This window comes from Phaseolus vulgaris, chromosome 1 (genome assembly GCF_000499845.2).
Source record: "Phaseolus vulgaris cultivar G19833 chromosome 1, P. vulgaris v2.0, whole genome shotgun sequence".
Classification (NCBI taxonomy): Eukaryota; Viridiplantae; Streptophyta; class Magnoliopsida; order Fabales; family Fabaceae; genus Phaseolus; species Phaseolus vulgaris.
In genome coordinates this window covers 7,949,262-7,962,198 of record NC_023759.2, presented here as the reverse complement: position 1 = coordinate 7,962,198, position 12,937 = coordinate 7,949,262, and the positions used below count along the sequence as shown (strand labels likewise).

The 12,937-nt window shown below is 32.5% G+C and overlaps 2 protein-coding genes and 1 non-coding gene across 3 annotated transcripts; all 3 read right to left on the bottom strand.

The window, feature by feature from the left end:
- Nucleotides 1–838: 838 nt before the first annotated feature.
- On the bottom strand, nt 839–6,242 carry LOC137813457 (chaperone protein dnaJ 10). Its single transcript, XM_068615719.1, has 11 exons — nt 5,929–6,242; nt 5,778–5,837; nt 5,195–5,277; nt 4,360–4,513; nt 3,348–3,477; nt 2,824–2,982; nt 2,529–2,710; nt 2,094–2,174; nt 1,348–1,479; nt 1,151–1,238; nt 839–1,058 (listed from the first exon to the last, which is right to left on the bottom strand). The coding sequence occupies exons 1-10, from the start codon at nt 6,013–6,015 to the stop codon at nt 1,158–1,160; spliced, it is 1,149 nt and encodes a 382-aa protein (XP_068471820.1). The 5' UTR covers nt 6,016–6,242; the 3' UTR covers nt 839–1,058; nt 1,151–1,157.
- A 291-nt stretch (nt 6,243–6,533) lies between these two features.
- TRNAQ-UUG (transfer RNA glutamine (anticodon UUG)) lies at nt 6,534–6,605 on the bottom strand. The gene has a single exon. It is a non-coding gene; the product is annotated as a tRNA-Gln (tRNA).
- A 959-nt stretch (nt 6,606–7,564) lies between these two features.
- Nucleotides 7,565–12,117, bottom strand: LOC137813458 (ras-related protein RABC1-like). Its single transcript, XM_068615720.1, has 6 exons — nt 11,671–12,117; nt 10,130–10,198; nt 9,439–9,504; nt 8,657–8,778; nt 8,367–8,495; nt 7,565–7,849 (listed from the first exon to the last, which is right to left on the bottom strand). The coding sequence occupies exons 1-6, from the start codon at nt 11,810–11,812 to the stop codon at nt 7,739–7,741; spliced, it is 639 nt and encodes a 212-aa protein (XP_068471821.1). The 5' UTR covers nt 11,813–12,117; the 3' UTR covers nt 7,565–7,738.
- Between the last annotated feature and the right edge of the window lie 820 nt (nt 12,118–12,937).

The window sequence follows — 12,937 nt, the reverse complement described above, 5'->3', positions numbered from 1 at the left end:
ATGTGCCTCTTCTTCCATGCCTTGTCCGAAATTCTTCTAGGTTTTCTCCTTGGTTTTGACCATCCATGCAAAACCCAATTTGAGGCATTTCTAGGAAACAAAGTTATAAAATCTCTTATGTTAGGCATCACTATGAAATATGACATCTCAACTAGGGTGACACCCCAAGTATCAATCATCATCTGTCACCACATGAAAAAATATTATTAAAAAAAGAAAAAAAGAAAATACAAGCAAATATGGGAGAACTAGACCAAAACCCATATATAAAAAAAAACTAAAACAAAACGATATCTATTAATAAAGAATTCTAAGAAAAAAACTAGATAAAAGTCTATTATACGATGAATAAACTCTTATAAGAATTCTAATGAAATTGTTCTTTATGAATAAACTCTAAGTTAACAAGCTTGTCAATACATACATTCCCTTTACGAAAAATGTGAGAAATCTTAAACCTGATTTTCCTATTTTTTTTAAATTATTTCACAATAACTTCTAGAAAATTACATTTTTAATTATGTATAAACTAATATTAGTTTTTAAAGTTTAAGATTTATCTATTTTTTTTACATACACTTAGTAGCCTTATATTCATCCTTCTATTTATTAACTTATATAACAAAAAAATTTCTAACAAAAAATTTAATCATCGATAAGATTAAATAACATGACTAATGTTATTTATTTCTGAATGATAAAAAAAATAACCTGCTTATTTAAGAAAAGTCAGCATCCAAAATTATGATACTTGTTTGCTAGTGTAGCAGTGAATATATGGTTATTATTGTTTACTGATAGTGTTAAGAAATTCACAGTGCCGTGATTGGATCGATAGTTTGTTAAAAGCATGACATTGTGAATTTCCATATAGAAGTTACTATAAATTTCCAATTTTGTAACATACAAACGGAGAAGAAAACAGAAGTGTTGTGGATATGACAGAAATGTTACACTTGACCAAGTGTCATGAGTCATGACACATCTAAAACTTGAGGGCGGAGACTAGACAATAAGCAACAAAATATATTCACGGCTTGCACCATTTCTTCCCAAACCTACGTTCAGAGGGTATCAGAAAAGTCCTTTTAGTATATCATCTCACGAACAAACTATCGAAAGGGGTGGTTTTTTGTTTCCCCGTACTTACATATGAATCATTTGCTTTTGTAAACTATCTCTTCATCATCCACATCAAATGCTGGATTACAGAGGCATTTGAAAAGTCTACCGATACCCTGCAGAAGAAAGAATAAATGTGTACGTATTTTCGTAATCAGAGTATCATGTATACCTGGTGGTATAAACATAGTTTTTGTGATTAGTTGTAAATATTTCTACATATACCTGCGTGAAAAAGGGAGTTCGATAGGAAATTCCTCTAGGCGATTCATCGTCTGAAGAATCAGAACTGCTTCCTTCGTCATCAGAACTAGCAGCAATCTTCTTCTTCAATGTTTCTCCTTTTGGATACTTGTCCTGAAGGAAGCATTAGTAACATATTATCAGCAAACTTCGTGATGGTAGCTTGCTTTGCCCCCTTGTGGGGTAGGAATCTGGCCTTAAAGCAAAATGCAAAATTGCAAAGAAATCATATATGAAGACACTGTTATAGAAGGAAACATAATTGTCTTTAATTTTCTTTTTTGTATATCTAAACATTTTGAAGTTTACCTTGTGTCAGAGACAGATAGATATCATGCTTAGACAGTGGGAAAAGGGTAGCATGGGACAGAGAATCGTGCAGATAACAAAATTAGACTGAAACAATTTTAAGTTTTTAGTGCTGTAGTATGATATATTTTTCATTGATCTACTTTAAAAAATCGTAGAAATATAAAACTATTCAGAAAACATTGGAATAGTTTTATATTTCTACGGGTCACGTCATCGTTAACATGATATTAGATAATAAAATTAAAAAGATATTTAATAGGAATTAACACAGAGCAATAATTTTAAAAGTATAAAACGAAATCAGTCATATTATAGGAATAAAATGTGATTTAACCCAAAAATTATTACAAAGAACAATTCACAGCCTATATTCCAAGAAAGCTGAAAGCTAGTTGCTAAAGTAACTGAATTTGAACCTGAAATATCTTCCCAAGAATTTTAAGAGCCGTAGCCCGAACTTTAAGTTCTTCTTTCTTAACGTTATTTTCCCTTAGTACCTGCAAGCAACGATAAATATATGAATAAGAATGTGCTAGTTAGCCATTTCACTTCCTTTGTTCTGGTCGCAGGCGATAAAAAACCCAGATCTTAAAAAAGAAGTTATATCTAGAATTCATTATAACTCGTGTCAGATTATGTTAGGCTTTACTATCTCAGGCTTTCTAGCTGACAAACTATTCCTCATTTCAAAGTGTGGAAATAGTGGAAATAGTAGTTACTTTTTCGTGCCAAGAGCTTCATGGTATCTGGATAAACAACAATTAATACAATAACCTGTTTCCTGATCAACTATGAAGCTACTAAAGAGCATCCCTTTTTTGTTAAATAATTCAAATGAGTTAAGAACTCACCATTTGACACACGTGTACAAGGGTTACTTCAATGTCCACTACATTTAACTTCCACAAGGAACTGATCAATGTGTCCTTATTGAGGCGAATGTGAGAGTCAACATCATTTTCAGGGACACTACTACCATCCATTTTAAATTGCTTCCGGATGTCTTCTTGAAGCTGAATTAACTGATAAGCACCTAAATTGCATGAGCTCGATAAAATTAAAACATCATTTGAAATAACTAACCTCCTAAGAAATGCAACAGACTGTTAAGTGAGTGTTTGGTAATGTAATGGCCAGTCATTTTACCTTTAGCAGCTGTGAATTGTGATTTCCAGAAATGTCCTTTATTGCGTACCCATTCAGCCAAAAATGGCACTCCAAGATAAATGGCCTTTTTCCCTAGTTCTTGTGCAGCCTGTCTTGAATATATGTAGCCGATGGTATGTAACATGTCTACTCCAAATGCTGCATTCAGAGACAGCGGAGACTAATCTAATTGATTATATCATTGATAAATAACATGCAACAAACAATTCTGCATAATGTCAGTCTTTACTATGAGATTATGTATATCATTGATAAATAACATGCTACAAACAATTCTGCACAATGACAGTCTTTACTATGAGATTCTGTACCATTTATCATGAGGAAAAGCATTCGAGTTTTTTTATGGCAAAATGTTTGGCTTAAGTCGTTTAAAATTTCAATCAGAGAAATGTTAGGAGTTCCATGGAGCATTTACAGCATTGAATGATAAGCAATGGCATCATGTGGTTGGTCCTCCCTAGGAGTGTATTACACATAAAGGCAGTTCAAAGTTCACTAACCAGCACGAGAAAGCCTTCTTGCTTCAGATTCTGCTCGTAGGAAGAATCCCTTTTTGTCACCACGGACATATTGGGCAAGATAATCTTTTAAAATTCTCACTAGCTTTTCTTCCCTTTCTCTTTGGACAGCCTATATGAAACATAGAAAACGAAGGTAAAATTAAAAGAAAAATATAATATCTCGCCTCTTTCCTCTCAAATCGACTATATAAAGCATAGCTAAATGTCAATGTCGTCGTCATCTTATCATCAGCTGATGCAACAGGTTAAATGAGTCCAAGAACTTAAAGAAGTGGAATGGTTATAAAAGCTTGTATATACACAAGGTCAAGGAAAATATTGAACAAAAGAGGCGGAAGCAATGTATGTGAATAGGGATTGCGCACATATTTCAGTTTCCTAGACACAGAATAATCAGAGTCATAGAGTTGAAATGATTTTGTACAACAAAGAGAACACTGGCTATAGAATATTTAGCACAACTAAATAATATAATATCAAACTACAAAAAGAAAAATAAATTATTCTTCAGAACAGATCAAATTAATCTTCACTACTTCAGCATTCTAGTTCTAAGTTAATAAAATTCACATTTCCATTTTTGTTGATCAATGAATCAAAACGTCTCACTATAATGATGAATTGCGATTTTCAAAAAGAAACAAAATTGCCCGAATTGAAAGGAGAAGGCAGTGCGTGGTCCGAAATTTGTGTTAGTATCACAGTAAATCTAAATAATGAGCTTCTACATATTCTTCAAGAGATATTCGACAAGAGTGGTGATATTTTTACGCCAATAAAAAAACACCCATTTTACAATTCAAAATAATAATATTAATATTGTTCTTTCTCATGATGAGAAAAACTGAGGAATTTAAGTGTGTTCCGGAAAATTAACATTGAAAACGATTATAACGTCCTAAAGACCCAATAACAATAGTTTTTTTCTCTTACGAAAATTACATAAACACAGTCAAAGTAATAATGAAAAGTGAATGTAAAACTTTCTTGCCTTTAACTTCTCATTCAGTTTATCAGGATCCTCAGTTTCATCAGCTAGCTCAGAAGAAGCCATTGATGCCACAGCTAGATGCCCTATGTAGTCCTCAAATAATTCACTTCCAAAGAGCAGGGCGAAGACAGCCATGGGGTCAAGCATAGTTTCCCTGTCAAGGAATCCATTCATTAATCTATTAAAAGAAAAACATCTTCAGGCAAGACCACGATTAAGGACACCTTTACTTTTAAAGTGACATTTGATCCTAAAATCCAATTTAAACCACCTAAACCCTGAGCCACTAGACCAATTCTTGTGGATAATTTAGGAAGCTTTTCAACTTGTCATCTTGAGTTATTCTTAACTTTATCTGAATTATAATTTACGAAGCTGATTAAAGTAAGTTTACTAAATTACGGTTCTTCTACAATTAAAGCTTTTATTAAATAAATCCTTAATTAAATTATGAATACTAATGCACCCTTAAGACCATAAAACGGGGCCTATACTGATCCTCTTTTGATTATTATTTATTCGACCATAGCCTTCTTTTCTTTCTCTTTATGACACTTGAGGAATTTGCACTTTCTTAACCCAGATTGTACTCTGATTCAAGTCAAAGTAAGATGGGGCTCAGATGTCTATTCACAAATCACAATGACTATTATGTGCCAAAGGCTTTCGATAAAAGTAACATTACCATTGAACGCTAATCAGGCCTAGTATTTCTTTCTTTCTTTTAATCAGACTCATCACAATAATTAAAGCTAGTCAAGTCAGATTGTTAGTAAATACAGTGAAGTTCCACATCGAGCGGTATTTAAGCTGAAAATCATCATCGAATAAGTACCTCGATACAGAATGTTTCCCATTTTGATTGTACGCAATCCTCTGAACCGGATCACTCAGAACTTGGTACGCTTCACCCAATATCTGCTAACACAAAAATTAAACATATAAATACATGAAAACATTCCACAGTACTTCTTCACAAGTCCTTCTAATATAGAAAAAAAAAATAGTTTCTCCATAAATTAATTTATAAAATTATTTTCATATAATTTATTTAAATTATTATTTTAAAATTACATGTAAACTAATTTGAACTTATAAAAAAAATAACTTTTTATCTTTTCCAAAAAAACATGTATAAAAAAACTTCTCCGCGCTAATATTATTATTTTTTTCTAACCAATATAGATGATATATCGTGGAAAAGCAATATAACAGTACTTAAGAAATTTGAATCATCGTCATCACCATAATTATTATTATCATAATTATTATTATTATTATTAATCTCAATTGAAAAATTGCTTTTGATGCTGCTATTTACGAAGTTTAAAGTAATTATTACGGCAATATATGATTAGATGCGTGCATCAGGATTAAACTATAGCTAAGCGTGAGAGATTGCAGTGGAGTAGAGGTACCTGGAAGTTCTCGGCAGCGCGAGGATCGTTGGGGTTTTTATCGGGATGAACTCGCATTGCCTGTAGCAGTAACCAAGCAATTAAAACAGTCGGAAAAAAAGAAGTTAAATGAAAGGAAGAAGGAATAGTTAATTGAAGTTGATTGAATAACCTTATGGTAATAGGCCTTGCGAATTTGGTCTTCGGAGGCAGAGGGAGTGATCCCGAGGATATCGTAGTACTCCGTTTCCTTCACCATTGGCAATGCCGAGAGCTGAGAAGAGAAGGGAAGAGGAGAAAGAAAGAGAGAAGGGAAGGGAAAACGAATGGAAGAGAAGGGGTCACGAGGAAGTGTAGGCTTTACAGTTCTGAAAGGCAATATTGTAATTCACGGGAAGTGCTTTTTCGCGGGAGAAAACAGTTTTTTAAGCGCATTGTGTCCCAGTGACAGTGCCTATCTCATCATCATCATTTTGGTTTCGGAATACAATGAATAGGGGGAGATCGGCTTTTGGAGCTGTCTGTGGGCCTTTTCTTTTGGACTTCTGGATACTGCTTTTTCTCTGTTCCACCTTTGTTGGGCTTTCAGGATTTCGGAAATACTTTATATCAAAATACAAAATAGAAAATAAAACTCTTTTGCTTTTGTTTCCAGCTGAAAGTTGCGTCATCATTTATGGGTATTGGTGTCAGCGACACCTTTTTTTGTTATTATCTGGACCTGAAGGCTGTTTTGATATAAAGTATTTTGACAAAAAAAAGAAAGAAAGACAAAAAAGGTCCTACCGGGAGTCGAACCCAGGTCGCTGGATTCAAAGTCCAGAGTGCTAACCACTACACCATAGAACCACTTCATGACATTTCTTAAACTAACTAATATTTATAATTTTAAATTCACTATATGACAGTTCTTATACTAAATCCTATTTATAAGTTTAAACTCTACCAGCTATAATACTTTTTCAATCGATGGCAAGTTGAACAATGAATTTCAGTAGCAAAGCCACAAACTCTCTTCCGTTCATCATAGTTACCAAATATTATTACCAAAATAGAAGAAAAACATGCTACATGCTCAATCCTAACATGACATCTTAAAAAATCTTTCATATTTTATTAAAATTTGGAAACTCGCTAACTTATAATGTTTTAAAATGATTTCTATTTTAAATCCATTATAAACCGCTAAGTATTTGGATGAAAAAATGCAGAAGGAATTAAATAGAGAATCAATTTTCTTAGTTTTTCTATCTTGTAAATTTGTTGGACTATCATGTCACTAGTTATATTCGTATTCTAACAATTTAACAATACAATAATGCACTTTATAGAATTTAAGATTAGTGTAAAATATTTTTAATTTGTTTTAAATTAAATGTCAACCGTCGAGAGGTGACATAACAGATAAATAAATTTTTATCAGCATCATATATACACGTTCAAAGCATGATGCAATCAATCCACGGAGTCAAATAATGTTCCAATTGTTGTTCTCTTCTGATTTCAGCGTAAAGCAAATGACCATTTAGTTGTTAATTTAATAACCAAATACATTGGATCATTGCTATGAATTTTCTGCTTTGCAATATCTGCAAACTGGGTTACAGATTAAACAAATATATGATGTTCCATACTACTTTTTATGTTGTGCCAGTCCTCGAAACACTGGTAGCTTAATAACTGTTACGCGTTTGCCGACCAAAAATTTCCTCTACTCTGTTAAGCACACCGTTGATCATGTTAAAACATCAACAACATATATAAACAAACGCTTTTCATATGCTCGGGCACTATGAATCCCCAAATGATTGCTCAAACCAGATAAAATGGAGATCTTTATAAGGTAAATTCTTGAGAAGAAAAATAATTTAATCTTGATGTACACGCTATAATAAAATTATTTTGGTACACGTAATGAATTTAATTGCACTTGAAATCCATATCATACCAAGAAGTGGCAGGTGAAAGGCTCTACATGTAAATCATGAGCAGCAGCCACCACTTGATGCATCAGACTGTTGTGCTTTCTGCTTGAAGATGTTCTTTTTCACTCCAGATGAGCCCTCAGCCAAGAGACTTGGTGTTTCCAGAATCTGCAGATAAACAGGAAAACCGAAATTTGAAACATTTCTTTGAGGTTGTTGAATTGTAATTGATGCAAATAAATAGAAATAAATCTTGCAATTTATGTCAATAAGAAATAGTATTTGTGCACAAAAATGGATGGGATACAACAGTACAGTTTGGGTATTTGAGAAGCCTGCACCAAATTTAACAAGAGGCTAATTAACCATTTGAAGCTTATATCCCATATGATAGGCTTTATGGCTGCAGCATATGGGTAATTTTTGTTTGTATTCATAAACGTAGGAATCTTTCTATTGTGATAAGAAAATCTTTTCAACCATTCCCACAGCTTGTATGCTAATAACAAGAGGCTAATTCTGTTCATTTCATTGCTTAAAGTTAAGCTTTTCCAAAAAGTTTTTGATAAAAAGAAATTACCAAAGAACACAAACATAGCAATAATAATCATTTCAATTATTTCAGTGTCTCCCAGCTTGATGTTTCCTTCTTTTGATGAGTTAAACAGAGTTGCATTATGCGTACCTTCATTACAAGCTCATCAAAACACTGTGCAACATTGACTCTGGTTTTTGCACTGCACTCAGTAAACAGACATCCATATTCCCTTGCAAAGTTTATCCCTTCAGTTTTGCTGACAACCCTTTCACTTTCCTGAAATAACAGAGCCGATTAGGACGAGGATTACTTTTTTTCATGCCTACTTTGAATATGACAGCTCATAAGAGCAGCATTTGCAAGTTACAGCATTAATGAATCAAGACTGACCCTCACAATTTCTTAGAACCAAGTGTAACACAAAAGTTACAACACACCTTATCAACCTTGTTTCCTACAAGCATCTTGATGCAATCTTGATTGGTTGAGTAAAGGTCAATTTCCTTAGCCCATATATCAGATAGATTTGTAAAAGTTTCCCGCCTTGTAACATCATATACTGTATATAAACAACCAAGATTTATTGAATAGATTTATAATATAAAATTGCTGAAGAATGTGATTCTATGCGTAAACAATTTAAACAATCACATCATATTTGGAAGTAAGACACGTCCAACACCTATAAATAATCTAAGTAATATGTCCAACATTCTCATTGCAGTTCTATTTGATTCACGATATTTTCAATTTGATGCAAATTTCCTGCAAGTCAAGGTCATATCGCCAACAGAAAGGACATCTTAACGTACCAGGTGTTGGAAGGCTACTCACTAAGTGAGCATACCAAGGTGCAACTTTACCACTGGACAGTTCTTCATAAATAGTAATCTTGCAAAATCATTTGACAAAATGTGCTTTATACACAAGAATAAATTTAACATTTAATGACACATACACATGCAAGGTCATCAAAGGAAAACATGGTAACATACATGTCATCATTGAACTCCATTGTAATCACCAGTTTGTTAGATTTATACAATATAGATTCATAATTGATAAAATTGAAATATGTACGCTATACAGGTCCATGTTGTAAGATTTATTGCTCAACATGATACCAAAATTTAAACAAATAATAAATGAAGTGTACAACATATGCATTGGATAGAAAACAAAAATGTAGCCAAGTAACAGAGAAAATCATGGAACATACCCATAATTATTCCTTGAGCTCCTCTATAATATGAACTAGTAAGTGTTCTAAACCTTTCCTGTCCCGCTGCACAAAGAAAATACAAAGTATTGCAATTAATTTATTCCAATAAAGCTTGATCTGACTTCTTTAACTCATAAGTTAAACAAATTTGCAACAAAGTGCAGAATTCAGTATAATAACCAGAGCATTACATGTTATCTCAAATATACATTGAACATATGCTGCAAGATCAAAAAAATATATTTGAAATATAATTCTATAATATACTATACTAATCAATTAGCAAACAATATCATTGATAAGATGCATTCCCGTATGCTGACTTTAAACAATGTTACAAAACTTTCCTAATTCTGTTTAAAGCTGAGAACTAAGATTTTTAATCTTGATCTCCAGATCTATGTGGCATCCTAATATATGTTAATGAGCCAACAGTGAAATATTCAACAATAAATTTCAAAGATTTCATTTCAATTGCCATGGAAAACGTTGCAATTAAAGCTCAAAAAACGAGAGCTCCATAGCTTCACACTCACTCAGCAGCAGTATGAGTTCATAGCAATGGTAAAAGTTATTTGCCTTAAGCCCTAAATAATATAGAATTTTGAAAGTATACAACAGAAGCAAACAACACAGAACAAAAGGGATTTGACCTCTCAAGAAATTATAATTGAAAATTGAAAATTACCTGTGTCCCAAATAGCAAGTTTTAACTTTTTTCCTCCAATTGTAACATATTTAACTTTGAAATCTACACCTGCAACACGATTATAAGAATCAATGGATATGACTGAGTAAAAAATATAACTTTCTTACAAATAATTGCATGAGTGTCTCCATAATTATGTAACGAACCAGATGGACATCAACTTTCCTAATGGGGTTATCATGACTGATGCAGACAAATGCTAGATATTTCTTTTAACCAAAATAAAATATCAGAAACATTAGAATGTTACTTAACATTCAAGCCAGTATTCTCCAATCCTGATTTAGATTTGATTCTGTACAACAGATACTACTAAATCCAGTAAACAGTCAAGTATATGAAGCCTGATCTGACTGGCCATAACCTGTCAATCAAGTACACTAGGTACTGGTTTGCGTATTGTGAGTCAAAATATGTACAAGTTGGGGTTGTAAATGAGCTAACCTAGTAATAAATTATTTGAGCAAATTTCATTAATTGCTCAATCAAGCTTGTTTGTTTTACCAACCAAATAATCTTTAAGCATATGGCTTAGATTTAGGCTTACTTATACAAATGGCTCATGCTCAGGCATCATAGGTTTGATATTAAAAGCTCGTGTGAGGGAAAGTGTGTGTATACATGTTAATCTCAAATAAGCAGCGAGATATATTTAGAAAATTGTAACTCTACTAAAAGAAAAAACTTCATTACCTGTCTGCACATTCTCTTTTATTCTTACATCTCTACTAATTTTTACTTCATCTTCTAACAAAAAATACATATCAAACACTAAATTTTCATTAATCCAATTAGAAATGAACAATCTAAAAGTTGCTTATTTCTAAACAAGTCGCTACCAAGCTAAACTTTGACTCATTTAAACAAATGAGTCAGTTAGTCAGAGTCATACATTTTTGCAAGGCATACTTGGACTTTGAGTTGACTCATTTACACCTTAATATTGGGAGCGCTAACTTCGACCATGTCCAGTAACTCGGACTACAATGCCAATAAACCATACAATTAAGTTCACAAGAACACATGACTAACAAAAATTATGAGTACCAAGATCTCAATGAGCTCTTCAAAGATGAGACGTTAACAAAACAAGAGCAACGCCCTATATATAAGTCTAGATGAATTAGAAAGGCATCACCAACCAACCAACCAACTACATCCCATTCCATTGATAATTATTTTACCACAACACTTAAAAGAAGAAAAATGCTAGCAACACTCTTTCGGGTGGACTTGATCACAAATCATACAATTTTGAGTCACACTTCAAATAAGGATATAAATAAGAAGTGAGACACATCAAAATTTATAATATCAAGAGTGTTAGGTTGTATTGTAGGTTTGTAACATTACTATCACAAATTCACTAGATAACTAACGCTTCAAACCTTCAGCTACAATTTTTACCCCTTATAATTTCTTGCAACACCGATCATCAGAGAGAACCTCTTGAACTAAATTTTACAAAACAGATAACAAAAGCAGGGTAGGAGAATATATATATATAAAATGTTACTAACCGATGGTGGGAGAAAGATCCTCGAAAGTGTCGGAGGTAAAGCTCAAAAGCAGGGTGCTTTTGCCAACGCCAGAATCCCCAATCATGAGAAGCTTGAACAAGTAATCGAATTCGGGTTGACTCAACGAGGACGAAGCATCCATTGAGAATCCCAGATGAGAAGTTCAATCGACAATACTTGGACTTGGGTCTTAATTTTGATGGAAAGGTTTTAATTTTAGATTGGATCTAAGAAGGGGTTTTGTTTCGTTTCCTTTTCTTTTTTTATTCGGTTTCTTGGGATGGAAAGTGGAAGGAAGCAGAAGGAAAAGGGAAAGGATTGAAGTGAATGAGTGTTTAGAAGGTTGCAGAGAGTTAAGGAAAGCCCGTTTAAAGTTTGTTGCGTGCTTTTTGCGGTGATGTTTCGGTTGTCGGTGTTTTCGCACCCACGCTTAGTGGTTCCTTGATTAATGGGAGAAAAATATATTATAAGTATTTTATAATAAAATTAAGAAAAATAATACTAACCAAATCACATCCCACGTTTACCAAAATAATTTTAAAATAAAATAATGTGTTATTTAATAAATTTTTAAAATAATTTATTTTTTTTAATAAAAAGGCTAACTTTTAATTATTATTCATAACAAAAAAAATGAGATAAAAGAAACAAACCAATAATAAAATAAAATGCATATAATGATTAAATTTTACGTTTCTTCATCATAATAATATCATAATAATAAGAATTGTTCATGTCAAGAAACGTATTAATATTGTTTAGTATGGCATTGCATAAACTATTAACATGAAAAAAAAATATTTTATTTTATTATTTGTACGGAATAAGACTTCTTGAAAGTCATGTTCCTTGACCCAAGATTAAATATGGATATATCTGAATTGAAAAAATTTGAATCTATCATAACATGCTCAATGTGTTGTTATAAGAGAAATACAAAAAATACAATATTATTAAGTTCTATTAATATTGTGCGTCATACAAATTGTTTATTTACAAATCTATCCAAGTATCACTGAGAAAATGCATTTCTTTCTCAAGTTTAATAAACAATACACTTGCATGCTAGTCTTGATGTACAAAGGAAAAGAGATGGTTAAAGATGATGAAGTCTCTTGATGACTTGCACAAGACCCCTCAATCAAACCAACACGCATGGAAATGCAAATCATGTTGGAGATACAAATCATGTTGGAGAAGAATCTAGAATCTTGGTCTGCTTGTAATATTAGGCGCATGTAATGATTCTATACATCGTCTACACATA